The following is a 27,494-nucleotide window of genomic DNA, read 5'->3' on the forward strand; positions in this document are numbered from 1 at the left end:
TAGATGCCTGCAGACCAGCCCCCCTCACTCTGCAGGGAGCCAGGAGCCCCCAGGCTCCTCCCCAACGGTGGGAGACATGCTGCTACGGGTCCCCCAAGTCATCTCAGGCTTCCAAGTTCAAGTTTGGCTTTCACACCATGAGCCGGGCACAAAGGTCATGCACATACATGCACACACACACACAGTGCACACATACACACATGCGAATATACACTCACACAACCCCCACGTTAACATATAGGCACACACGACCATTGAACACGTACAGGCGTGTACACGCATGCATGTGTGTGCCCATGTACACATACACACGAGTGCATGCAAACACGTGCACATGCATAAGCAGGTACACAAAATGAACAGATTAAAAACCCATGATCCACACATGGTTTTCTTTTGCTCTCATTTGTACCAGGCTGTAAGGAGGCAGGGCAGTGCCAGCGGCTAAGGCTCCAGGGCCGACAGCCCTGATCAATGCCACACGCAGATCTGTGTCACCTTGGGAAGCCCCAAGCTGCCCAGCTAGAGCTGGCAAGGGATGTTGACAAGGGGTGAGGACTAAAGAAGCTAGCCTGGGGGCTTCGTGTCGGGACTGGCTGAACTGTGAGAGCTCACCCAGAGCCGGGCTGATGGGAGCCCGCCACAGGGGAGCCGACTCAGCTCCCCCTCCACCAAGGGCCTGATGTCAGAGGCCAGCTTTGCCCCTGGCTGCACAGAGCATCATGCCATCAAATCAAGCAGCCAGTGCCGTCTTCAAGGATGCCCTCTGCAGTCAGCAGGACTTCTGTGACATGCACAGGGCTTCTCTTGAGCTGGACCCAGTGCGGAGGAGCCAGGTATGCGACGAACACCCCAGCTGTGGCCTCCCAATGCCAGTGAAAGGAAAGGAGTTATCGCCATTCCTTATTAGTGGTGCGTGGGGAGAATGGAACTAGTGACGGTTAGTCGGGCTAGGTTTAATACACATAGGCTTCAAATAAGTGGTCATTATCAGGTGCAGTGCATGTACATATTTCATAGATGCTACTTTATAGCATCCTGCAAGATAAATGGTATGCTGAATGCACACATGGGGAAATAAGAGGCCCAAGGAGCCAAGCATCTTGGTTCAGAACTTTCACTAAGCAGATACTTCTGCAAGTGAAAAGGTGCGTGAGAAAGATTCCCCACGTCAAGAATAGCAAAAACCAGCCGGGCATGGTGGCTCACGCCTGTAATCCTCGCTACTCATGAGGCTGATATCTGGGGATCATGGTTCAAAACCAGCCCAGGCACTAAAGAAACGTGAAACTCTTATCTCCAATTACTCATTAGAAAATGGGAAGTGGGGCTTGGCTCAAGGACAGGGCAGCATCCTTGAGCTGAAGAGCTCAGGGTCAGCGCCCAGGCCAGAGTTCAAGCCCCATGAACACCTCCCCCCAAAAAAAAAGAATAGCAAAAAACAAACAAACCAGACACAACATCCACAAACAGGAAGCTCAGCAATGAACTATGACACCTACTCTGCAGGTCACTGCAGGCCATTGAAGATGGAGAAAAGTGCTAGACTAATGTGTATACACACACACACACACACACACACACACACACACACTTGTCAGTCCTGGGCTTGAGCTCAGGGCCTGAGCACTGTCCTTGGGATTTTTCTTTTTGCCATTCTTGGGGCTTGAGTTTAGGGCCTGGGCACTGTCCTTGAGCTTTCTCAAGGCTAGGGCTCTACTACTTGAGTCACAGCACCATTTCCAGCATTTTGTACGTATGTGGTATGGAGGAATCAAACCTAGGTTTTGTGCATGCTAAACAATCACTCTACCACTAGGCCAAAGTCCCAGCCCAAACAGACAATATTTTTAAAAATTTATATAATGACATATACAACATGAACATGTCTATTTAACAAGGAAAAGCTGGAAGGACAGGTGTCTGATTGGCCATACTGATTATTTGGGAAAGAGACTGGGTAGAGGACAATAAAAGGGACTTTTGCTCTATGCATGTCTGGTATACTATTTCTACAATTAGGAAAAACACTCCTCATAACATAAGGAAAGGACACTGCATTCTGAGCACGGTTTCTGTCTTCTAGCAGACCCTCCAATATGGAGCCAGCACCCTAGTAAGAAGGGGCAGACCAAGCCCCATAGCTGCGCAGGAGCAGGACAGACAGCAGGCAGGCGGGTCCCCGCTCAGACACCTGCCTGCCTGGCTGCAGGTGCCAGCGTGGGGCAAATCTGTGAAGCTGACTGTCCTGGCTACTGGGGTGAGTGCTTAGCTAGGAGATTAAATCTAGACCAGGAAATGACAGGGAGCAGCTAGCAGGTTGGGGGAGGGGCTGGAGCCCACACCATGGCTCAGATGGGCATTTCTCAGGAAGGCAAGGTGGAAATGGGCTCATGCCCTCAGTGTCTGTGAGGGCATGAGCTACCAGCTGTCTCTCTAGATGTTCCCTCAGGATCAACACCTTGTAAAGAAACTCTGGCTTTCAGAGCTCCACAGCTAGCCTGGGGTGCAGGCGGCAATGCCGGCCTGCTTTACAGACGAGCACCAGCCAGTGGCCGGGAGACCCACACCCACGGGTCCCCAGTGCCCACCAGAACACTCAGCTTTCCAACCAGAGATGTCCAAGTGCTCTGCTGCTCTCGGATGTGCCCTTGTTTTTCGTGAGATGGGCTTAAAATTACTTTGTATTTTTAGTTAAGCTAAATCTCAGCCGTGCACTGGTGGCTCAGGCCCAAACCCTAAGCTACTCAGGAGGCTGAGATCTGAGGAGCACATTTGAAGCTGCCTCAGATAGGAAAGTCCATGAGATTTACCTCCAATTAACCACAAAAAAACCCAGAGAGGAGCTGTGTGGTTCAAGCGGGGAGAATGCTAGCCTTGAGCACAGAAGAGCAGAGAATAGCGGAAGGCCCTGAGTTCAAGCCCAGGACTGGCCAAAGAACAAAGATGATGATGATGATGATGATGATGATGATGAAAATGACGTACAGCCAGCATGTCTGATTCCAGAACACGTCCATCCCTCTAGACAACAGCCCTCCTGACCCCTCGGAAGCGCCTGGGAGCCGGACCCGGCCTCTCGCCTGGGATGTGGGGCCGCGGGGATCATCACGGCCCGGGCCACAGGGCACTCACCCCGCGCCAGGTCTGACTCCCCTCGACTGGACAGAGCTGCGCCAGGGGGAACCCGTGGAGGCCACAGTTCTGCCGATTTTCTCCGGGAAGGGCTGAGCTCAGCCCAGGATTCAGCGGCGCTGCCCCGGCTCGGCCCTCCCGGGTCCCCACAGAACGCGCCGGGGGCTCACACCCCTGCTCAGGGACCCCCGCTGGCCCACCCTGAGCCCAGCCCTGCCTGCCCCAGGGCTCCGTGATGTCCACACGCTAAGTTACTGCTCCCAGGAACCCCACCCTCACACGTGGGGAGGCGTCTGGAGTGGGTTGTCGCCGAATGCAGGTGGGGGAGGCCGCGGCCAGAACCAGAGGGAGCACCAGGAGGACCGGCAGGAGAGCGGGCGACACCATCTTTTCATTTCCTCCTCGGCCCTCCTGTCCTGGCCACACGGACACTTCCACCATGTGTCCTCCCAGGGGAGAGGCCCAGGAGGCTCTCCAGGGACCAGGACTCCTATCGGTCCATTCCAGACTCCAGTTCCTTTGTTCTCCTATCATAGAAACAAAGCCCCCAGCAGTGGCTCATTCACACCCATACATCCACTTCCCCCAGCCGAGGGCTCGACCCTGACCTCCTCCCGGCCATGGTAAGCCTCGCTCTCAAAACCAAGCTGCCGGCCAGACCTGCACGAGGAGCTGCGGAGTCAGGGCTGTTGAAGGCCGATACCTCCTGCGCAGGGCAGCCTGACCTGCTCCCAGGCACGGGTACCCAACACCCCGGGGCTCAGAAAGCCCCAGGCCAGAGCTGGAGTCCAGGCCAGAGCAGCATGGAAGGCGAGGACTGCACAGCTCTTAGCGTGTGCGCACCCCCATAAAACGGCTCACTCAAGATCATTATCATCCCGACATTATTACTGGCCAGATTGGCATCTAGAGAGTTCTGGCTGGCAGATTGTTCTTCTAACTACTCCACAACTAAATGTTTCACCGAGCCATTTCCTCCCCAAATATTTATTTATGTTCTCAAACGTTTATTAGCCTTTCTATCATGATCAAGATTTTATGAGCACTCTATTCCAACTGCGAATTAAATACATAATTCTGAATCTATCATATTCCAGTTTGGTGCTACATTTGTCTCTATTATGCCACAACAGTGCCCTGGGCACCTGACAGATGACAACCCAACACATTTGTCCAGAAGCAGCCAAAGTGACTGACATCTCAATATGGGGGGGGGGGAGGCCTCCCGCAGCTCAAAGGGGGCTTCAAAGGGCTGGGGAGCAAAGGGCAAAAGCTCAAGGGGAGTTTTCCCCACTCCTCACTCCCCTGTGGAGAAACTCTCCAGCCCACAGACCTCTGGGAAAGATGGCCCACCCTCTCCAGTCACAAGGAGAAGCCAGCTGAGAAGAAAAGAGCCTGTGCCTTCCTCTGTGGCAATAGTGATTTCTCTAAGAGACGGCCTGGCTGTGCGGGGGGGGGGGGGGGGGGAGGCCTATTGGTTAATTCAGGTCTCAGGGGAAATGGTTCCCAGTCCACTCCCATTCACCTGGCTGCCTCATTGAAGTAGTTCACACAGCATGAAAGGCGGGTCCCACTTTGAAGAAACTGAGGCTGTGTGGGGAAGAATTATGGGGTGATGGGGCTAGTTCTGCCCCAGGCCCTTTGCACAGACAGTTCAGGAGCTTCTCACTCCTCCTTGGGGCCAGATCATGGACTTTTCCGCCTGGGCTGACTTTGAACCACAATTGTTGGCTCTCAGCCTCCTGAGTAGTTAGGATCGCGGGTGGACACCACGGTGCCCCAGCATGAACCAGGTCTAATTTTCTGATGCTGACTCTTCCTTGAAAGCCTCTGGACACAGCTACACTGGCTACTATTTCATTTAGGATTTTGAGTTAGGAGGAGTATCTGGTAATTTTGTTACTAGGTTTCATATCAAAGTTTTATCAGTCTTTCTATTCTTGTTATTGTTCAGTTTTTATTCATAATCATAAACTTAACTCCACAGTCCTGCTAGGCTTGGAAACCATGAAACCCAAAGAACTGCAGTGGGAACACAAAGAGCAGAGGATATTGCCAGCAGGTGGGTGGAAGGGTGCTGTCCCGAGCACCAGAAGGAACGGCCTGCTGGTTAAGATAAACCAAGTCAAATGTCTGCAGTTGGTCATGGCGACCTTCCTGCTGTCCTCGCTGTTCCCAGCCCGAGAGCCCTTCATGGCTTCCCTGTCCTCTTTCACCTTCCCACATGCTTGCCATCCAACCCGTCAGGCTTCACTGTGCAGATGAAGAACCGGGAACTCTATGTGTCCAGGCCAGCACTGGCTATGGACAAGATGCCAGGACCTGTGTGCTTCAGGATGAAATTCTCATCCTCAACTTTCTCTCCATAGATGGCCTTGCCATCAGTGCCATTCTGGCATGTGAAGTCACCACCCTGGCACATGATGATCCTGTGAAAGCAGGAACCCTTACAACCAAATCCTTTCTCTCCAGTGCTCAGAGCACAAGAGTGTCCTGCTGTCTTTGGAACTCTGCAAACAGCTGGAAGGAGGCGAGGCCCGAGGGCTCGCTGTCTCAGCAGCGTGAAAGAACGCAGTGGGGTTGAGCACCCAGACGGCTGCTAGCCAGACAGCTATGCTCTTTATCTTTCCCCAGTTAGGGGAAGAATGGGGGAAGAAAAAGACTTTAGATTGCTTTTTCCTTCCTTTCTTCTCTCCCTCCTTGTCTCTCTCTCTCCTTCCCTTCCCCCTGCCCCTCCTCTCTCTAGGGTTTGAACCCGAAGCCCCTGCACATCTCAAGATTTAGTTTCTTGAGAACCTCTGCCCGGGCTGTCCTCTAATTCTCAGTTGTCATGCTCCTGCCCCTAGTAGCTATCTGTTTCTTCTTTTTAAGTTTTTTGTTTTAAATTTTTATTCTATTGTAAAGGTGATGTCCAGAGGTGTTACAGTTACATAACGAGTATATTTTTTTTCCCAACAGTGTTACCCCACTTTCCCTCCCCTTATCTATTTCTTCTTATGACAAAATTGGTAAGACCTTAAGGTTTGTCCATTTTGTTGATGGCGACATTTTGTCATAAAAAATTTCATAGGGCTGGGAGATTGGCTTAATGGCAGAGTGCTTGTCAAAGACCCGGGTTCGATTCCTTGGTAGCACGTAGGTAGAAAAAGCCGGAAGTGGTGCTGTGGCTCAAGTGACAGAGCTCTAGCCTTGAGAAAGCCTAAGGACAGTGCTCAGGCCCTGAGCTCAAGCCCCAGCACTGGTAAAAAAAAAAAATTTCATAGTATTTTTTTTATTACTTCAACTGTTATATTTATAGTTGTACAGTTTTCATTTTAGATATTGCCAGTACTTCTTTTCTGTTTTAAATTGACCAGCCTAGATACAGTTTTTTAAGCTTTATTAATCTTGTTAAGCACTGCCTTCTGCTCCACTGCTTCCCATCACTGTTTTTTTTTGGTGGTGGGGCTTGAACTGGACCTTGGCTGCCCAAGGTTCTTGAGCCACAGCACACTTTGGGCTTTTTCTGTGTATGTGGTACCAAGGAATCAAACCCAGGGCTTTGTGTACGCTAAGCAAGTTTACTCTCCACTAGGCCAAACTCCCGGCCCTCCTGCCACTGTTTTACTTGAGCAGAAGCTTAATTCACTAATTTTCAGTTATTCTTTTGAGATTCATTTCTCACTGAATACCCATTTATAGTTCTTCAATATCTGACTTCTTCAATTTAAAAAGTAACTTTTTAATTGGCAAAGCAATTCCATTTCTATGAATTTTTCCTAAGAAATTGACTAAAACATATGCAAACACAAAAGTAAATACAAGTACGTGTGAGTGTGCATGCGTGTGGGTTTGTATGTGTGCTGCACGAATGGGTATCATTGCACTATACATACGTGTACATGTATATGCAAACACCGTACGTGTCTGCACACAAACTGCCATGTCCATGTGTATGTACTATGTGCATATGTCTGTGGGTATGCTCACAATGGTATATACACATATGTACATGTGTGCATGCATGGTATGTGTGCACGATCGTGTACACCTGTGGGCACACACAGTGGGATGCACTGTTTGTGACAGAACAACAAAAGTGTCTCCACAGAGGACAGATGTTTAAACACACTGTCACGTAACTTGACATGAGACAGGAACACTTAATGACTTTTTCTTCATGGAAAGTATTTTGTGAAAAGGAAAAGCAAGTGGCAGAAGGATGGACTGGTGATGTTATCTTTTGTTAAAATTGTTCCATGTCCACCTCTGGGAGGTGATGGGTCTCATCCCAGGGTCCATTTTAATCCTGCCCAGGAGCTGGGGCTGCAGAGGCAGAGCCCAGAGCCCAGAGCCCTGCCATCCCTCTCCACCAGGTGCCCTAGAAGCCCAGGAAACCAGAGGACTCAAGGGAAGAGGGTGAGGAGGGCTCCACCCTGAAATTCCCAGCGGACGCTCTGATGATCAGACGTGCACCGCCAAGGCTGGCAGGCCAGGAGGCCTCCTGGAGACACTGCTGCCACCACTCCGGGTGTGGGGAGAGTATGCTTATGACAGGTGCAGAACAGAAGAGCCCGGCCCTTAGGAAAGGCCTTTTGGAAATGGTCTTCCCAGTGATGGATTGGGAGCTTGCCTCCGGCCCTGACAAGTGGTAGGGGAGCCAGTAGCTCTCATTTTTTTTCTGACCTGGAGCAGAGCTTTGCCTTTCCACTGACTGCCCCTTGCCATTCCTGCCTGGTGACCGGATCGCTGTTAATTAATAAAGCTGTCAGGTGAATGGTCCTCTCTGGTCATTAGGATCCTTTCAGAGAAACAATCCTGCCATCATCACCCGCCCACCCCTCAGTGCAATTAACTTAATGCTATGCAAATGAGAGGCTCTTTTCATCATTAGCTTTTAGCTCACGAATGTTAATCGCATAATTGGGCCTTCAACAGGGTAATTAGACACGATTTCGTCCATTAGTCTTACAAGGCTAATTACTGTTATGGGGAGGGCGGGGGATCCCAGAGCTGCTCCAGCTCAGGCAAATGGTTAAAGCAGCCAGGCAGCCTCTGGGTAAGGGCCATGCCAACATCCACTGTCCACCCTGGGGCTGGGAGGCAGCCGGGAAGGACACTTGGATGTGGGAAGGCCTATGGGAGGGTCTCAGTGCAAGGTGGCATCTCTGCCCCTCACCTGTGGGTTGGAAAGGAAAAAAAAAAGAGCATGGCTAAAAACCCAGCAGGGTGGGCTGGGGAGGGAGGGGGAGCTGGAGGCCCCCAAGCCTCTACACGTGACTTTGTGATTTGGATCTCAGATTGAAGAAAGAATGAAAGAACCTGACATGGGGCACCCGACGAGCTGGGCCAAGGTCATGTGGGGGCAGGGGCTGGGCACATGCTGGGAGCCCCTGGGCCCTGAACTCAAACCCTGATGGAACCAGAGGAGCAGGAACGCGAGTCAGGCTCATGGCGGCTATGTGTCCCCTGACTCTTGTGGGCTTAGAAAACTGGCAGTAGGGAGGTGAACTGAGGAGGGGCGGGGGGGGGAGGAAGCTGGGAGGCCTCTTGTCCGGAAGGAAGTCTTTGGCACATTGCCAGTCCCTAGGAACTAGAATCCGTACTCTGGAGACAGAGCCCCCATAGGAAGGGAGGCGCCATATTGGAGGCTCAAATACCAGTTCTGCTCACTGGCTGCCAGGGACTGGGGTGGGAGGGAGGCTGGACTCTGTTTCACGGGTTATCTGCAGTCTGCAGAATTCACAAAGCCAACAGGGAAGCGGTAGACAGAGTTGTTCAACCTCATGAAAAGTGAAGCTACACTTGTGTTTGCGGAAGACTTTTCCTAAAAGTTTTTTGATATTCAATGATTTCTGTGATATTTAGGATTGACGGCCTTGCTCTTTCAGCCACGTGCCACCTGCGTGTGGCACAGGCCTGGGATTCCACACACAAGGCTGGGTTCAGCAGTTCAGCGCTTTATTTATGCCTCTAAGGAAGCTGGAAATTGCAGCCCATTCTGCAAGTCTCCTCCAGGTACAGAAAAACAAACACCATTTCCCCGAGCCGTCTCAGCACTGCCAGGCGCTTGCCTGACTCCGGGAAATGAATTTAAGCTAACGGTCAAGCACTACACCTGCCAAAAAATGGGGTGTCTCCATCAGAGCAGCACTCAAATGCCAACTGCCCTGGGCTCAGTTCTGTTAAAGGTCAGCTGTCACTCTCCACCTGAGGCAGGAGATTGCTTTGGATCTATGATTTCTGCAGCGTGGCAGGCGTGTTTATCTTTACTGATGTCTTATTCACCACTGGCTGGGCTGACCTGTTACTGACTGGATGCAACCCACGGTGCCTCTAATGAGCACTGAGAATCCACAGGGAGAAGAGATGGAGCCACGTTGTTGATGAGGAAACAGCAGTCTTTCAAGGGCTGCGTAGAGAAATGTCTGGCTGTTATCCGATACTGAAGCAGGAAGTCATGCCATCCCCCTTTCCAAGTGGCACATTTACTAGGAATGGCGTGCTCAGAGCAGGGAACAGCAGAATGCCCCAGAAACCTTCCTGAGACCTCACATGGTGGCAGGGAGGTCAGTCAAGTAGTGAGTCACTGGTGCCTAGCTGCAATTCATTATTGCTTCACAAAATGATTCACCAAGAAAATGCCATGCAGGCCACGTGCTGTGGCTCACGCCTGTAATCTTAGCTACACTACTCAGGAGGCTGAGATCTGAGGATCACAGTTCAAAGCCAGCCCAGACAGACAAATCTGAGAAACTCTTATCTCCAATTGACGAGCAAAAAGTCAGAAATGGAACTGTGCAGCATGAGCCTTGAGTGAAAAAGCTAAGGAACAGCACCCAGGCCTTGTGTTCAAACCCTAATGTTGGTGAGAGAGAGGGGGGGGTGTGAGGGGAGAGAGAGGGACAGGGAGGGGGAGAGGAGGGAGGGAGGGGAGGGAAGGAAAGGAGGGGAGAGAGGAGGGGGGGGAGCACAAAATTACCATGCAAGTCCTTTGCTACACTGTCTGCAGGACTTCCTCAGAGGTCAGGCTCATCTCTCCAGAGCCCCCATCAGACCAAAGCACTCTGCTACTCCCCAGCTGCTTTTTGGGGATCCCAGGACTAAGTCTGTGGTTGCCTGGCTCTGTCTCTGGGAGTCACAGTATTTTAATCCTAGAGGCTGTGAAAGAAGAATACAAAGGTAGAGGGCATTTTTGATGTCCTGGCTTCTAAAGTCATTGGGCTTCTGATGTGAGACAGGCAACAAACCCGGCAACAAACCCAGCAACAAACAACCATCCCCTGAGGAAGTGTCCACCCAGGAAGAAAGCCGCCCAGCCCTCCATGTCTGCTTAGTGTTGTCCTCTCCAGACTTGTTCTTAGGCAAACACAGGAAGCAGTAAAATGTCAGCAGAGCCTAGGCTGGAAAACGGTGGCAGCATGTTCATCTTTCCACTCTGGTTCTCACCTGCTGAAAGTTTAAAATGCTACAACTGCAGCGGCGGCTGTGGGCTGGTGACCCTCACCATCGGGGCTGGCTGCTACCCTGGGCTCCAGAGCTGGGGGTGGCCCTGCCTCTCAGCCCAGGCTGGTGGCTTGGCACCACCAGCTCACCAGTCTTGCCTAGCTCAGGTGGTGAGCTGGAAGTCAGGGCAAAGGAGACCAAGAAGGAGAGCTTAAGCCGGGGGCAGTGGCTCACGCCTGTAACCCTAGCTACTCAGGAGGCTGAGATCTGAGGAGCGCAACTCAAAGCCAGCCAAGGCACTAAAGAACGTGAGACTCTTATCTCTAGTTAACCACTAGAAAACAGGAAGTGGGGCTGTGGCTCAAGGGGTAGGGCGATAGCCTTGAGCTGAAGAGCTCAGGGACAGCGCCCAGGCCCAGAAAGTCCCACGACCAACCAAAAAAAAAAAAAAAAAAGAGAGCTTAGCTTTGCTCCCTAAGCCCAGAACCTGTCAACTATGGCTGACAGTCGCTCTGAGAGGCCCATGGCCATGAGCTAGTGACACAGGATGGTGACACCTTTGCCATGCAGGACCTGGCCTGAGCCAGTGGCTGTGAAAGCAGTGAGAGATGCAGGGAGTGTCTGGGGGCGGCGTCTGGGATGGAAAAGGGGTGGGCAGCATGTGGGCTGCGCTTTAATCTTGCCGAGGCTCCCTCCTGAAGCGGGCCTGGATCATGGCAAGGTCAAGGACCCAGAGTTAGGACAGGCGCATGCAGCCGCTGTGTCCCTCGTCCTCCCGGGACTGGACACAGTAGGGCTCCCAGAAGGCTGTGTTGGTCCTGTTCTGAAGTTAGGCCCCTGACTGCCCTCTGCAGGCAGTGTGCCAGTGCCATCCCAGCACTTCCCCTCCCAGACTGTGCCACCCAGGGCTAGCTTGCAGACTTCTGCCCCTGGAGCCTGAGACCCAGAAAGCCCCGTCCTGCCTGCCATGGGAATAACGCCTGCAGCTCCTAGGCAAGTGCCTGGGTGGCTGGCTGGGGTGGCCTGGCCGTCCCCGTCACCCAGGGCTGCCTTTCTGAAAAGGCTCCTCGTAACCCAGCAGGAGCCCTTACAGAATGACCTCCCCAGCCCCCACCAGAACTCACCCGGATGGCTTGGGGGGAGCCCTTGTCTCTGGGGAATCATCCCAAGCCCCCTACAGTTCACCAGGTGACTAGAAACCAGGGCCAGGGGTGCAGCTGCTCGGAGGAGCCATGGCTGAGATTGGGAACCTGGAGAAGAACATGGCTGCGGGGGTTCTCAGAAGCTCTGAGCTCTGCGCCATGCTGGGTCCAGTGCTCCCTAAACTGCCCCACCATATCACAACTGCCCTTCAGTCCCGGGGCTAAGGACACGGAGGGCACAGGGGCACCTACGCCACCCTGGTGAGGACCAGGTGGAGATGACCAGCTCTGCCCCCCATCACCATTCAAAGACACTCGGGGCTCAGGTGCCACTTCCCGTCACCTCTCATCTTAGTTGTGCATGGCACGTGCCATTCTTAAAGCCAGGCCGTGCCCAGGGCAGGGCTGTGACCTCATCTGATGGCTCAGCACAGGATCCTGTCAGAAACTCTGGGGACGATGGAATGTGAGGGACGACTGCCAAATGCACACAACAACGGATGACCCCTGAAGCAGCAAGGCTGGAGGCCCCCCCCATGCCACACTTTCTGTCCCTCCTGGCCCCAGACCTTCCCTCCAAAGATGTGCATTTGCAAACCCGCAGTGGACATCCGCGCGGAGGGGCAGAGGAGCGGCAGGCCTTGCCGTACCACTGCACACACGCCAGAACACGAGGCACCCACGGTGCACAGCTCAGCTCCAGGACGGGGCAGTACCCACGAAGCCAGCAAGTGATCTGTATTCCAGCCCATGTCTGTAAACTCTCCGCTGACAGCAGCCAGCCAGGGTCACCGGGGTTCTATTAGCTCAATTAATGAGGAGTAAGATAAGGCGAGCACCCTGCTTGGTGGCGGCTCAGGCACAGACTGCTGTAATGGAGTTATTAACCTCCGCCGGCGCCACGTTTTGCTGCGTAGCCCCACTCCATTTCCTCGTCCAGGCTCCATTAATGGGCTGTTCATTATCCCTAATCCACGGAAGGATCAGCTGCAGAAATGCAAGAGCTTTCTAGAAGGACCAGGTGATAATGAGAGAGAGAGAGAGAGACAGAGAGAGACAGAGGGAGGGAGATGCATATGTGCATGCAGGAAATCCTATTTTGCATTTTAATTTTTCTTTGGTCTTACTGCTGTCCTCTTAAGAAATGACAATTCTTCTCACTTTGGAACTATTAGAAATGGCAAAGTCATTTACCCAAAGGCTTTGACATGTCAGTCCCCCAAAGAAATGGTCATGTGGCATGAGGAAGGAACGATCTTTTCAAATTATAGCGCTCGGGCAAAGAAACTTGGCGCCAATGCCGTTTTTAATTTCACACTATACCATAGCAGTTCACTCTTTAAAACTGAGTAGAAGCGAGACTGCAAAATCAATCCCGAACAAAATTTAGCAGAATTTTTTTTTCCATTCTGGAGACAAAACCCAGCACCTCCCAAATGCTAGCAAAGTGCTCTGCCGTTGAGCCACAACCCTGCCCTAGCACAGTAATTTTACCAGAATTATAAATGCCTTGATTAAAAAGGTCTTGCCAGCCAGGCGGGTGCTGGAGGTTCACACCTGGATTCCCTGCTGTTCAGGAGGCTGAGATCTGAGGATGGGTTTGAAGCCGGTCTGAGCAGAAAAGTCTGTGAGATTCTTATCTTCAGTTAACCAGCAAGAAAGCCAAAAGTGGGTCAAGTGGTAGAGCACAAGCCTTGAGCACAAGAGCTCAGGGACAGCGCCCAGTCTCTGAGTTCAAGCCCTAGAACTGACATATATGCCCGCGTGCGCGCGCACACACACGTGCACACACACACACACGCACACACACACACACACAGACTTCTTGTTTGCTGGAGTTCAGAAGGGTACTAAATAACAAGACAATTGTCTGGACTGCTTCAGGATTGTTCTCACAGGCTGCCTTCATAGATAAGGATGGCCAATATGTTAGACCAGAGAAAACAAGTTAAAGAACAATAAACTGTTTGTAGCAGGCAGTCATGATAAGCAGGCAAAGCAGATGCTCTGAAGGACTGTCCCTACAGAGTGACAGGGTGACCACTCGGCATGCCTCGTTTCCCTTCTTCCCTGAGCCAGGACTCCAGGATACTCAGGAGAGAGACATCTGAGGATCATGGTTCAAAACCAGCCAGGCAGGAAAATCTGTGAGACTCTCTGCTCTAATTAACCAGCAACAAAATTACTGTTGTTTGACAGATAAGGAAAATAGCCTTCCTGGGCTGGGAGTTTGGCCTAGTGGTTAAAGTGCTTGCCTAGCATGCACAAAGACCTGGGTTCGATTCCTCGGTACCACATATAGAAAAAAAAAAAAAGCTGGAAGTGGTGCTGAGGCTCAAGTGGTAGAGCTCTAGCCTTGAGAAAGTCCAAGGATAGTGCTCAGGCCCTGAGCTCAAGCCCAGGACTGGCAAAAAAAAAAAAAAAAAAGAAAATAGCCTTCCTAAGCCAGCTAGAGAGAGGATCGCCAATCCCACTGGAGAAGAGACACACCCTGACAGGTCCAAGCGCTGGTCTTGGGGTTGAGCTGGGGACCCCAGCTTCTCTAATCAGACTGGTGAAGCGGATTAAATGAGATGTCAGGGTTAAACAGCGCCAGTGAACATCAGGTCCTGGTCCCCATTCTTGCTTCTGTGAAACAGGAGGGCTGGAAGGAAAAGGAAGGGGTGGATGTAATCTAGGATGGGAGAGGAGTGCTGGAGGTGAAGAGTAAGAGGAGACTAGACTGAAAAATGAAGACAGAAGAAAGGGGAGAGAGGCATGAGAAAAGGATTCTTGTCAGCCTGGGACCAGAGATGTCCCAGTGGAGCCCAAGGGTCGCTGGCCTTAGGAAATCTGAAAAGGTGGCATCCAGACCCCCTGGTGTAGAGGAGCCAGGCTCAGCCTGGCCTGCAGACCTGGCTGTGGTCCCCGCCTCCTCCCCCTCAGTGGCTGCAAGTAGGCTCCCCAGAGGAAACAGCTACATACAAACGTCTGTTTAGCAACCATCAGCCACAGTCGAGTCAGAATCCGTGGGACCCAAGGCCAGGAGAAGAGCCCCTCTGCTCCCCCAGGGACACCCAGCACCCCAGGTCCTCTGGGTCTGAGAAATGGATCTGGGTCACTTAAACGATCCTAACAAGCGCCAGCGCCCTGGCCCTCAGCTCCAAGCCTGCCCAGCTCACCCGAGATCCTGGGAGCTCACAGACAGCACCATTTCCCTAAGATCCGAAAACATGGTCCAAGGGAATAGAAACACCAGGAAGCCATGCGGTCTGCCAAACCTCGTGGCCACAGCCCACTCAGGACCTTTTCTCTCTGCTGTGGCTTCTTTTTCTGTGATTTTCACAGGATCCTGATGGAGACCTTGAGGACAGCGCTAAGGACACCACCAGCCCTTCTGTGGAAGGGGAGGGGGAGCAGGGCGCAGACGCCCAGTCCTGTCTGAGCAGAGCGCAAGCCCCATCATCAGTCAGAATCCTATACTTCCTCTGTCTGCAGTAAACATTAATTTTAAAAGAAAACACCGTGCTGCAAGCGTACAGCATGAAATGAATTATTTTATAGCCAGGCAGAGGGCAGGTTTTCTGGATAGTTCTTTCTTTGTTTCTTTTTTCTTTCTATTATTATTATGTTTTAACAAACTTTATAGCCCATTTTATTTGTTCTCAAATAACTTTTTCTCCTTCCTTTCGACACATCAATTACTGGGTTTGTCTCCCTCACTGTGTGATGCTGGAATCAGAGATTGATACTGCTCAGCGGAATATAATTTAGTAGTATGTGCCATGGGTTTATGAGTAGGAGTCTGACAAAACATTGCCTTTGAACATTTGCCATTTATTAGCTCCAAGAAGAGATTTATTCTTGGCGAGGAGACAATAACTTTGTTTTCTGATAAGCTAAAGAGATTCTATTTTTTGAGTCCAACACACAGAATAGCTTGTCCTTCCCCAATAACTCTACTTACCAGTGTGAATATATTTTAATAATAAAATTGATATATATGTAAATTTATTTTAATCTAATTTCATTGAACCCTTATAAAAAAGGGGGAGCTTTGGAGATTGTTTTTCGTGGCTGAATTATAGATTTCTGTATCCCATCCCCAGACTGATTTTGTGGCTATAATTCTGTCAGGATTTCCTCTGGCTGACAACTCAGCCACACCAGGCTGGAGTGTTTTATAATGGCATCACCACAGAACCAGAATTACGGTTGTGGAATTCATCCCTGTGCTGGGCAGATATGTTTAGATTATTTCTCTTTCTTAGCCTGTATCTGAACTTGAAGATTTTTGAGTAAAATGACTTTCTAGGTAATTACTGAGTATTTAATTGAAAGTTTAGGTGGTGGGGGTAGAAAAGACTGGGAAGAAGAGGGGAGAGGAGGGAGAAGGAGGCAAGAAGGAAGGGGGGCAGAGGAGGCCCAAAATGAGAGGGATAGGGAGGAGGAGGGAGGATGAGGAAGAAGGAGGAAAGGAGAAAAAGGAGAGGGGGAAGGGGAAAGGGAGGGGGAGAAGAGGGAGGGCAGTACCCTCATCCCAGATGGTGAGGAAAGCCAGAGGGGGATTACAGACAGCAGCCAGCTAAAGAATACAACCTCGAAACCAATGTCCTTCATAGTTCCTGTCTGGCCTCTCCTCCACCGTCAAATAAATGATACTAGCAATATTCACTAAGTCTTTAGAAAGTGATTTTTTCTCCTGTAGGTCTCCCTACTAGCTGGATGTCTGGGGTCAGTGAATGAAAATGCTGCACTGCGTTCTTCCCCTCCAGGCCTCGGTTAAGGCCCATCTTCAGTCCTGGTCCTGGCACAGTGCAGCCTTCCAAGGGTTTCATCCAAGCAGACGAGGGGGCCCTTGAAGCCTCCTAACCCCACCCTGCCCCACAGACGGTGAGTGGTAGAGGAGACCAGCCAGGAGAGGGACCCTGTACGGCTACATCACCCCAGATGATTAGGGTCTGATCCTGTGGGCTCCTGACGCTCCGGGTTCTTCTGCTACCCTGTTGCTGGCTTAAAGATGGAGGGGTGAGGCACGGGCCAAAGTAGGCGGCCATTTCTAGAAGCTGGAAGAGGCAGGGAAGCCTCCAGAAGAAATGAGCGCAGCCCAACCAAAGGTTTCTGTGGTTTCACAGTTGGTGGTAATTTATCATGGTTCCTATAGGACGTACCGGCACACAGTACAGGCCTACTCGGTGACAAATGATTTGTAAAATCTTAGGGACAGATGATACTTTTCAAAAAGGAAAGAGAAGTCATAAAAGTTGAGAGAGAGAGAGTACATTAATATTCTTTAGAAGAAAAAATACTCCCTCCAAAATCTAAGAACGGTTTAGATAAAACTTTGTCAAGACTCTAAAAATAATTTAGAGAAGACAGTTTTGTAATATAAGATATCAAGGAAAACATGGTTTTTAAAAAGAAGATATAAAAAAAATGCTGGCAAAGAGAAAAAAGCCTAAAGGGAAAAAATGGAAGCATTGTAGAACAATGAGGAATAATGACAACCAAATAGTCAAAGTTGTCATAAAGGAGAGAGGTAAAGGATAAAAGTGACTACAGAAGTCTTAATTATGGAACCATATATATATATATATATATATATATATATATGTGTGTGTGTGTGTGTATATATATGTGTGTGTGTGTATATATATATATATATATATATATATATATATATGAGAAGAACATTTTCTCAAATGACAGAAACTGGAAAGGAGGCCAGGAGTTTGGCCTAGTGGTAAAGTGCTTGCCTAGCATGCACAAAAACCCAGGTTCCATTCCTCAATACTACACACATAGGAAAAGCCAGAAGCAGTGCTGTGGCTCAAGTGGTAGAGCTCTAGCCTTGAGGTGAAAGCCCAAGGACAGTGCTCAGGCCCTGAGTTCAAGCCCCAGGATGGGGAAAGAAAGAAAGAAAAAAAGAAAGAAAGAAAGAAAGAAAGAGAAGGAAGGAAGGAAGGAAGGAAGGAAGAAGAAAGAAAGAAAGCGAGCAAGATAGAAGTGATGAGAATCAAGGCTGAACCTGAGACGCCTAGGCCTGGTGTCTGCAAAGATGCTCAGAGGGAAAGGAGGGATGAGGGAAGAAGAGAAGGGAGAGATGATGGATGGAGGGAGACAAAAGAGCACACTGCCTATAATGGACACGGATTCATGGAGTCTCAAGCCAGAAGACAGCAGGGATCAGAGACTGGGGAAATGATTTAGGGTACTGGTGTGTGTGTGTGTGTGTGTGTGTGTGTGTGTGTGTCTGTCTGTCTGTCTGTCTGTCTGTCTGTCTGTCTGTCTGTCTGTCTTGTGTCTGCCTGTCTTGGCTGGACAACAGGATCAAAGTATTCTCCAACAGATGTTGTTTACAAATGAAGATAACAGACACACATCCTCACATACACAAGAATTTAGGAAGCCTAATCTTTATGTACCCCTGTAGGAAAAGACTCAAAGACATATCCATTCAAATAAAAGATGAGTCAAAGCTACTAAATAGGAAGGCCGAATGAGGTCACCAGCTGGTACGGAAATCAGAACCCACTTTCACAGAGAATGAAAACTCCATAATTACAGTTATTACAGCTAGGAAGAAAAGCTTAATCAATGCTGGATAAAAACAATAATCCGCCGGGCTCCAGTGGCTCACGCCTGTAATCCTAGCTACTCAGGAGGCTGAGAGCTCGGATCAAGGTTCAAAGCCAGCCCAGGCAGTAAAGACCATGAGACTCTTATCTCCAATTAACCACCAGAAGTGGTATTGTGGCTCAAGTGGTAGAGCACTAGTCTTGAGTACAAAATCTCAGAGGCCCCAGAGTTCAGGCTCCAAGACTAGCAAAAAGAGAAAAAAAAAGTGGGGGGACTAAAAACAAAATAAAACCCTTCACTAGTAACATTATACAGGAAATAAATTATCTTTGTTCCCCCCTATCAAACCTGCCATTATCATTTTCAAGAGATTTCAAAAAAACCCCACTATGAAGCAAGAGCAAGGAACTATGAAAGGAATATTTCAAAAAAGGAGAGGTACAAAAAAACAAAGAAAGAAAACGAGAAAAGAAATAGCTGACTCTCCAGAGATAGATGGCAGAATGCTAAGCCAATGAGCCACAGTGTCAGATATAGAGTTCAAGTCCCAGTCTTGGACAAAAGGGAGACAGAGAGAGAGAGGGGAGGGAGGGAGAGAGAGGGAGGGAGAGAGAGGGAGGGAGAGAGAGAGAGAGAGGGAGAGACGAGCACTTAAACTTACAAAAGTAAAATACGGGGCTGGGTGTATAGCCTAGTGGTAGAGTGCTTGCCTAGTATGCATGAAGCCCTGGATTTAATTCCCCAGTACCATATACATAGAAAAAGCCAGAAGTGGTGATGTGGCTCAAGTGTCAGAGCACTAACCTTGAACAAAAAGTGTCCAAAGACAGTGCCCAAGCCCTGAGTTCGAGCCCCAGGACTGGCAAATAAAACAAAACAAAAAGCAAAATAAGGTTGGAGAGAAAGTTGTACATACCTCCCAGACAAGTAGATGAAACCAAATAAAAATTAACTTCAGAGAGAGAGAGAGAGAGAGAGAGAGAGAGAGAGAGAGAGAGAGTGTATTCCAGCATCAAGAGTTCAGGAATCAGATTGCAGCTTAGCACTGGACTTAACAGAACAATGGAGATTCAAACTTCTAAGGAAAATTATTTCCAACTTGTTATTCTTCATCTAATCAAACTATCCAACCAGATTTTTTTTAAACACAAGAATAAGGATACTTTCAGACGTTCAGGGTCTTAAAACGTTCACCTCACAGTAAGTGAATGGGTGTGTTCAATCAAAACACGGCAGAAAACCAAGAAGGAGGAAGGGCAAGAGGGAAGAGGGAGACCGGGGGTAACTAACAGCTGCCAGCTGCTGAGCCAACATGAGCAGCTGCCAGACCATCTTTAGACTTCAGAGGCCACTGGAGGACATGCTATGTCCAGTCCAGGGAACACAAAGAAGAAAATGTGTGGCGAGGGAGCAGACACTCAAACTCTACAAAGGAAAGGGAATTCTCTCCATTCTAGCGAAGTAGGAAAGCCGAACATTCAGTCAGGAGGCCTGCAGATAAACCAGTGCAATCAGAAGAATACTGGGAATCACCAAAAAAAATAAATAAATAGATCTGGGACTGATAGGTTGGTTACATGACAGACTTTGTAAAAATTTCTCTGAGAGGTCGTAGGAATAATGGACAATTAGGTAATAAAGAATAATAGGCAAGTGAGAAGGCAAGATGTCTATGAACTATGAAAAGAAAGGCAAACAAGGAGCAGTCTTTCCATCTGAGTTAACAGTCTTAAACAATGGTCTGTTTATAGATCACTGGCCAGAACTTACAAGTGTGGTTCCATATAGCTATTCAGAATATTGGAAATGGGCTGGGAGTGTGGCCTAGTGGTTGACTGCATGAAGCCCTGGGTTTCATTCCTCAATATCACATACACAGAAAATGCTGAGAGTGGTGCTGTGGCTTAAGGGTAGAGCGCTAGCCTTGAGAAAGCCCAAGGACAGTGCCCAGGCTCTGAGTTCAAGCCCAAGGACTGGCATATATGTATATATATGTATGTATGTGTATATATATATATATGTGCTGGAAATGCCTCTGTGCATCATCTTTATCATAACAATTTAAAAATAAAGATAAAAAATAAGACTGGGGATGGAATCTCCTTTTTCCACACATGAATGTGCTCCTCTGAAAACTAAGGTTTCGACACCAAGGAGGGAGACAGGCAGGATGAATTTAGAAATAGACAACCAGCTGTCCATCCAGCACATCATTTCCATCAAGACTACACTTCACACTGCGCATTCTCCAACATGACCCTTTATGCGCTAAATAACATAGTGCCAGAACATATAAAACAAAGCTCAAAGATACACACCAAGTAAAAATATGTTATTCATGGCAAAGTAACCAATTGTTGAGCTCTTGACAGGTTGCTACTACCCTCAGCAAACAACAGCTTCAGAGTGAGAAGGAAATGGGAGATCTAAATGATAAATTAACCGTTTTCCCCAACATATTTAATTATGTGAATTTAAATTAAAAACACATATTGTTATCAAATACCTATTCAAATATTCACAGAATAAAAAATTCAAGTTAGGGGTTGTACTTAAACAAATTTTCCAGTCTCTGTACTAAAATGTAAAGTGAATGCTCAAAGTTAAAATACCAAAATGCCAATGAATTTTCAAACTCACTTGACCAACTTTCAAGTGTAAGAAAACTAAACTACACGTGCAGAATACTTTAAAAATGAAAATATTAAAAATTTTAAGGCCAAGAGTAAGAGTCCTTGCTTAGCATGCACGAAGACCCGCGTTCGATTCCTTGGTACCACATACATAGAAAAAGCCTGAAGTGGTGCTGTGACTCAAGTGGTAGAAGCTCTAGCCTTGAGAAAAGGACAGTGCTCAGGCCCTGAGTTCAAGCCCCAGGATAGGCAAAAAAAGATAAAAATTTTAAAAAGAAAACACTAAAGCTGAGTATTGGCAGCTCCTGCTTGTATCCCTAGTTACTCAGGAGGCTAAGATAGGAGGATTGAGGTTTGTAGCCCAACTCAGCTAGAAACTCTCTGAGACTCTTTATCTCCAGGAAACTACACCCTACAGAAACCAAAGGTGGAACACTGGCTCAAGTGGTAGAGACTAGCCCTAAGCAGAAAGCTCATGAGACAGGGTTCAGGTCTTGAGTTCAAGTCCCGGGACAATTACACATGTATGCATGCACACACACACGCACACACACACACACGCACACACACACACACACACATACATCATGAAAATATTAGCTGGTTACTGGTGCCTCATACTTGTAATCCTAGCTACTTGGGAGGCTGTGGTAATATAAGGGTTGCAGTTCAAAGCTAGCCTAGGCAGGAAAGTCCATGAGACTCTTAAATTAACTAGCAAAAAGTCAAAAGTGGAGCTCAAGCAGTAGAGTACTATCCTTGAGCAAAAACATTCAGAGACATTTCCCTGACCCTGAATCCCGGTATCAGCACACCTACACATACACAAAGAAAACATAATACTTGAAAAATATGAAATATGGCTAAGGTTATACAGAAAGGACAACTCAAAGCCTCAATCAAAGAACCAAGCACAGAAAGTAAATGAATTGTGCATTTTACTCATACTTGAGGGAAAAAAAACAACAAAATAAACCCACCACAAAAGATGTCATTAATCAAGAAAAGAACTAAAGTTAATGAAAACAGAATACAGACAAAACTATAGAATGGATAAATAAATCAATTATTTGAAGCTTCTTGGGCAACAAAACAAAACAAAGAAATCTCATTAAAAAGTCTGGCTACCAGTTAAAACTGATCTTCAAAAAGGAAGAAAACCCAAATACATAAAATTAGCAATAATAAAAAGGAAATAACCACAAAATACGGAAGAAATTGGAGTGCCTCATGAGGTATGCAAAACTATGCCGAGGCAGTTAAAGACCCAGGGGACAGGGACAATTTTCTAGGAGAAATACCAATTGCACAAGAAAAGGAAGAAATTAAAATAGACCAGACACTATGAGCAAAATCAATCAAGTTGTTGACAAGCAATTGTTCCCAAGTGCCAGCTCTGAGGAATAAAACTGCCAAAGTTCTAAGAACTCTTTCAAATGAGGAGGGGAGAATGACACCCTGAAATGATCGTCACATCACTGAACTAAAGCCTGAAGCACAAAAATGTATAAACTCACCTGTTTAATACATAGACCCACCTGTGTCATTTACATCTATACCTATGGATGTAAAATTAAAAAAAAAAACTAAATAAAAACCTGAATGTAGCTGAGGAAGTGGCGCTGTGGCTCAAGTGGTAGAGAGCGCTAGCCTAGAGCACAAAGACTCAAGGACAGTGCCCAGGTCCTGAGTTAAAGCCCCGATGCTGTCATATCATTTGGCCATAAGCTTGGCTGCTTAAAAACACTGTGAGCTTTCATTGTCTCCCACGTTCCATGGGCTGGAGACCTGGCACAGCTCTAAGTGGAGAAGGGTCAGGTGCTGGTCAGGTGCTGGCGAGTCAGTTTCCATTACGGGTCCCACACCTGCTTTCCCCCACACACAACAGAATAGTTTTTTATAGTGCCTATTTGGAATGATAAAATAGGTGAAACAGACAAAGCTTCTTCTTGCTTTGCTTATTGAAACACAACAAAACCACAGTAGTTAAATGGCATATTCTGCTTCAGCATTACATTCCCAAAACACAGCATAAGTTCACAAATAGGTCCATCTATAGTAAGGACCTGGACATACAAGTGGACAGTGGCCCCAGACCATGCATTGCAATAGGACTTGAACCCACAGCCTGCAGCAGCCTAGCAAGCCAACCACAGTTTATGGAAATTAGCCCAAAGGCCGGATTTGATGAGTAACTGACAGCTCCCTCAGTTTGCAGTATTCCACGGCAGGACAATGACAGCCAAGTGTGTCCTCTAGCCGGGCCCTTGGGGTACCCCACTCCCAGGTGGCCTCACATCTGGCCAAGCCAACAGCCTCCAGGTGGGGCTCCCTGAGCAGAAGCTCTCGGTGGCTGCCACTGTGGACTCTCTAGATGGTCTTTGCTTTGGGAGGTCCTCATTTCCTCTCTCACTACCTCACATTCAAAACCACAGAGGAAGGACAGAACAGTCCATTATATTTGTAGTCAGCTTACGCTATTTGGGACCAGAAAGATTCAAGGTTGGAGGCCAGTCTAGGCAGTGAAGTTCATAAAATCCCCGGGAGGGGCAGTGACAGAGGAGCCACGGGGGAGGGAGGGGAGCTGGTGACATCAGGAATCCTACTGTGGGCGGGCCCTGGTTGTGACACACACATGGGCGGGAAGCCAGCCTCTACTCTGAATGTGATCAGTTGAGAGCAGGGCTGGAGTCGCGTGTGGTGACTGACACCTGTCATCCTGGCCACTCAGGAGGCTGAGATCTGAGGATCCAGGTTCAAAGCCAGTCTAGGCACAAAAGGACCTGAGACTCTTATCTCCAAAAGAGAAGTAGGGCTTGGCTCAAGGGTAGGGTGGTAGCCTTGAGCTGAGGGACAGTGCCCAGGCTGAGTTCAAGCCCCATGGCCCACACAAGAAAAAGAAATAATGATAATAAAATAAAAACAAAAACAAACCCAGGCTGGAGATGTGGTCTTTCTGTATCACGACAGTCTAGCAAACCCAAGCCCTGAGTTCAGATCCTTAGTACTGCAAAACAAAATGCCAACAAAAAACAATATTCAGAGTCCAGTTTGGAGACAAGTGTTAACCAACAGAGGGAAAAGAAGAGTCATATCAATATCAACCACGTCGAAATAAATACCAAGCACATCAAAGGATTAAATACAAAGCAAGAGGAATGGTTGAAATAGAAAGGAGAAAATAATGGTTGATTTGCTCAGTTTCTCTAAGACTGGCTTGGTAGTAATTGTTGTCTTGTGAGTTGCGAATGGACCCAGGCCTGCCCTGTAGTTCACAAAGCCACGGTGCTAGGTGCTATCTCATTCCTATAGTTCAGGGCCACTGCACGGCTCTTCTCCTGCCAGCAAGAAGCTGCCCAGTGGAGAAAGTCAGAGGAGCCCTTGCGGGCCAGGTGTGGCAACTCACCTGTTGGGACTGAAGCCGGAGGATCGCAGCAGGAAGGCCTGGTCCAGGTCTCGAGGAAAGTCATGCAGCACCCATCCTTTCTGAACGCAGTCCTGCTTCTGCAGGCGGCTGACCAGAACCTTTATGACGATACTGTCTGGGACTGAGAGGAAGGGCAGTGAGAGCCTGCTGGTCTGGAGGCTTTCTTACCTCCTAGAACCAAAGACACAGCTGCTGAGAATGGACCTAAGTGGAGTGCGTGGAACCAGCCAGGAGACAAGGTGGGGCTCCCTGATCGCCACATTCTGGTCAGTGGAAGACAGCGGCTGGCAGAGCTGGAAGTGTGGTGACCTTCCCCAACCCTGACATCGCTCCCAGCGGAAGCAGGCTTGCTCCCTCTCTCCAGGGACACGTAGTCAGTTTATGCCCCCTGTCTTCATCTGATCTGGGGGCTGTAACAAAATGTCATAAAAGGAATACCTTAGGAACCACAGAAACTCATTTTGCACAGTTCCGGAGATCTAAGATCAAGGCGCAGTCAGTGTTTGGTAGAGCCAGCTTTTCTGGCTTATAGACAGTGCCTTCTTATTGGCCCTCACATGATAAAAGGCAAGGAAGGGGGTCTCTGGTCACTTTTTTATTTTATTTTGTGCCTAGTCTAGGGCTTGAACTCATGGCTTGGGTGCTGTCCCTGAGCTTTGGTGATCAAGGCTCGAACTCTATTGATTTGAACTACAGCTTCATTTCTGCTCTTTTGGTAGTTACTTGGAGGTATGAGTTTCACAGTCTTTCTTGTCCAGGCTGCCTTCGAGCTGCAACCCTCAGATCTCAGCTTCCTGAGTAGCTAGGATTACAGGCACGAGCCACCTGGGCCCTGCTGGGGTCAGTGTTATAAGGGCATTCACCCCGCGGGGGGAGCTGTACCCTTACAAGTGATTCACTTCCCCAGGAGTGATCCCCCTGCACCTATGGGGCTGGGTTCCAACCCAGGAATCTGGGGGAAAGACATAGTGAGTCACCGCATTCTGTAAAAGCTCCAGTTTGGGCTGCAAACCAATTCCAGAGAAGCTGAGCCCCTGCTAAAGTTTCAGTTCTCTGGGATGGAATCGGTTCACTGGCTTCTCTGGGCTCACTCCTTTCCCTCCTGGCTCCCAGTCACCCCTCCTTGATCCTAGGATCCAGGCGGTCTCAAGAATTACAGCTCTACTTACAAGGAGAGACCGAACAAGCCCCACAGAAGAGAGACATTTCCAAGCCTCTTGTTTACATTGCTGCAATTGACATTTTCCTGAAATTCATACCTCCCTTTCCAGAATCATTAAACGGCCCATGTTGCTAATGTAGTGCGTTCTGGCAATTTGCTCTGCATTTCCTGCTCTTTGCACTCATTTTCCCAGGAATACTGGGTAAATGTTACCACTGTTTGCTGTGAACGTGGCCCAAGTGTGGCTGCTCTGCTAAAGGTACAGCCATTGTATGTTTGGAAGTTTCTCTAGAAGCTTCCTCCTACCAACCGACATGCTCTAAGCAAGTGACCCAATGCAGGAGTCTGGGGCCTTCGGGACCCAGGCTGCAGGAGTGAGACTTGAGCAGGCCCGCCCAGCAGGTTCACTCTGTTCTGCTCTGCTTTCCAAAGAAGCACTCATCTCCTGGAATTTGGTCTTCTTAGCTAAATGTGGTGGTACATGCCTGTAGTCTTAACTACTTGGGAGGCGAAGATAAGAGGATTTGAAGGTACATGCCAGCCTGGTCAACTTAGTAACATAGACTATTTCAAAATTAAAACCATAAATAAAAGGCCAAGTGACAGACTACTTCTGCTAATCTAGGCTATTCAGGATGCTGAGCTCCAGTTCAGCTCACACAGAAAAGTCCGTGAGTTTCCAGAGCTGGCATGTGGCTTATGTAATAGAGCACTAGCTAACAAGCAAACCGTGTGAGCTCAAGCTCAAGGCTGAGTTCAAATACCAACACCTGCAAAAAAAAAAAAATAGAGAAAGAGCACGATCAAGCAAGCAGGTGGGCTGGAAACGGCAGTGGTGGGTAGAACTCTTGCCTAGCATATACCAGCCATGAATTTGATCCCTAGTAGCACAAGGATGGGGGGCTGTCTTTCCACCTCCCCCACCTTTATTCCCAGTCATGAGAGAGAGAGAGACCAGAGAAAGGATTCTGCTTTAAGAGAACCCTGGAAGCAAGAAGCTGGTGGCTCATCCCAGCTACATAGAAGGCTGAGATCTGAGGGTCACAGTTCAGAGCCACTCAGGGCAGGGAAATCCATGACACTCTTACTCCGATTAGTCACAGGAAAAGCTAGAAGTGGTGCTGTGGCTCAAATGGTAGAGCACTAGCCTAGAGAGGGAGCTCAGGGACAGCAGTCAGACCCAGAATGCAAGCCTCAGGACTGGCCAAATGTGTGTGTGTGTGAGAGAGAGAGAGATGGAGACAGAGACAGAGACAGAGACAGAGAGAGACAGACAGACAGAGACAGACAGACAGAGACAGAGAGAAAGAGGGGGTTGGGGGAGGGAGAGAGACAGAGACAGAGAGACAGAGAGAGAGAGACAGACAGAGAGAGACAGAGAGAGACAGAGAGAGCGCACCAGAGCATGCACACCCCAGTGTCAGCATGATTGACAAGTGGGCAGCGGCTGTCTTCCCTCCTCCCCACAGGGCCAGGAGGGCCTGCAGGTGATCTGGAGCTCCCTTCCTCCTTGGAGAAGTCCCCAGCCTTCCCTACCCTGCTCTTGTCCCCTTCCTCACAGCAGCACTGGCCAGGCCTGCTCCACAGGTCCCTGACCCCCACCCCTGTTCACCGGTGCTCTGGTCCTCATTTGTAACCAACACCGCAGGTAATTCTATGCGTGAAGTCCAGATCTCACAGGGGTCAGTGGAGCCCCTGTGGACAAAGGGCCTGTTCTAAATTTTCCCAAGCCTAGCACCCTGCCCGCACACAGTAGATATGGAATAAATAGGAGACGTCCCTTCTCAAATGTCACTGCAATACTGAGCACAGTGGCTCACACCTGTAATCCTAGCCACCCAAGAGACTGAGATGGAGAGAAAGAGGCCAGCTGGGGCAAAAAAGAAATGTTCCAGAAACCTCGTATCAATCAACAAAGCACGGTGTGCTGCCGTGCACCTGCCTGCCGTCCCAGGGCCGAGGCAAGTGGGAAAGGAGGTGGTCAGGCTGGTGGAGCTTCAACACTGTGCTCT

At 48.9% G+C, this 27,494-nt stretch overlaps 1 protein-coding gene across 6 annotated transcripts in view; it reads right to left on the reverse strand.

The window, feature by feature from the left end:
- Ak8 (adenylate kinase 8) overlaps positions 1 to 27,494 on the reverse strand; it is a 97,402-nt gene that overhangs the window by 11,113 nt on the left and 58,795 nt on the right. For 5 of the 6 annotated variants that reach the window (XM_090330866.1, XM_090330868.1, XM_090330865.1 and 2 more), the window contains exon 11: positions 24,300 to 24,441. In XM_090330866.1, coding sequence (XP_090186992.1) covers positions 24,300 to 24,441 — 142 coding nt within the window. Of the gene's footprint in view, positions 1 to 23,827; positions 23,901 to 24,299; positions 24,442 to 27,494 lie in introns of all 6 variants that reach the window. The other variant, XM_090330871.1, reaches the window with a different exon arrangement.

Source organism: Megascapheus bottae, chromosome 3 (assembly GCF_031878675.1).
Source record: "Megascapheus bottae isolate mThoBot1 chromosome 3, mThoBot2.hap1, whole genome shotgun sequence".
Lineage (NCBI taxonomy): Eukaryota > Metazoa > Chordata > Mammalia > Rodentia > Geomyidae > Megascapheus > Megascapheus bottae.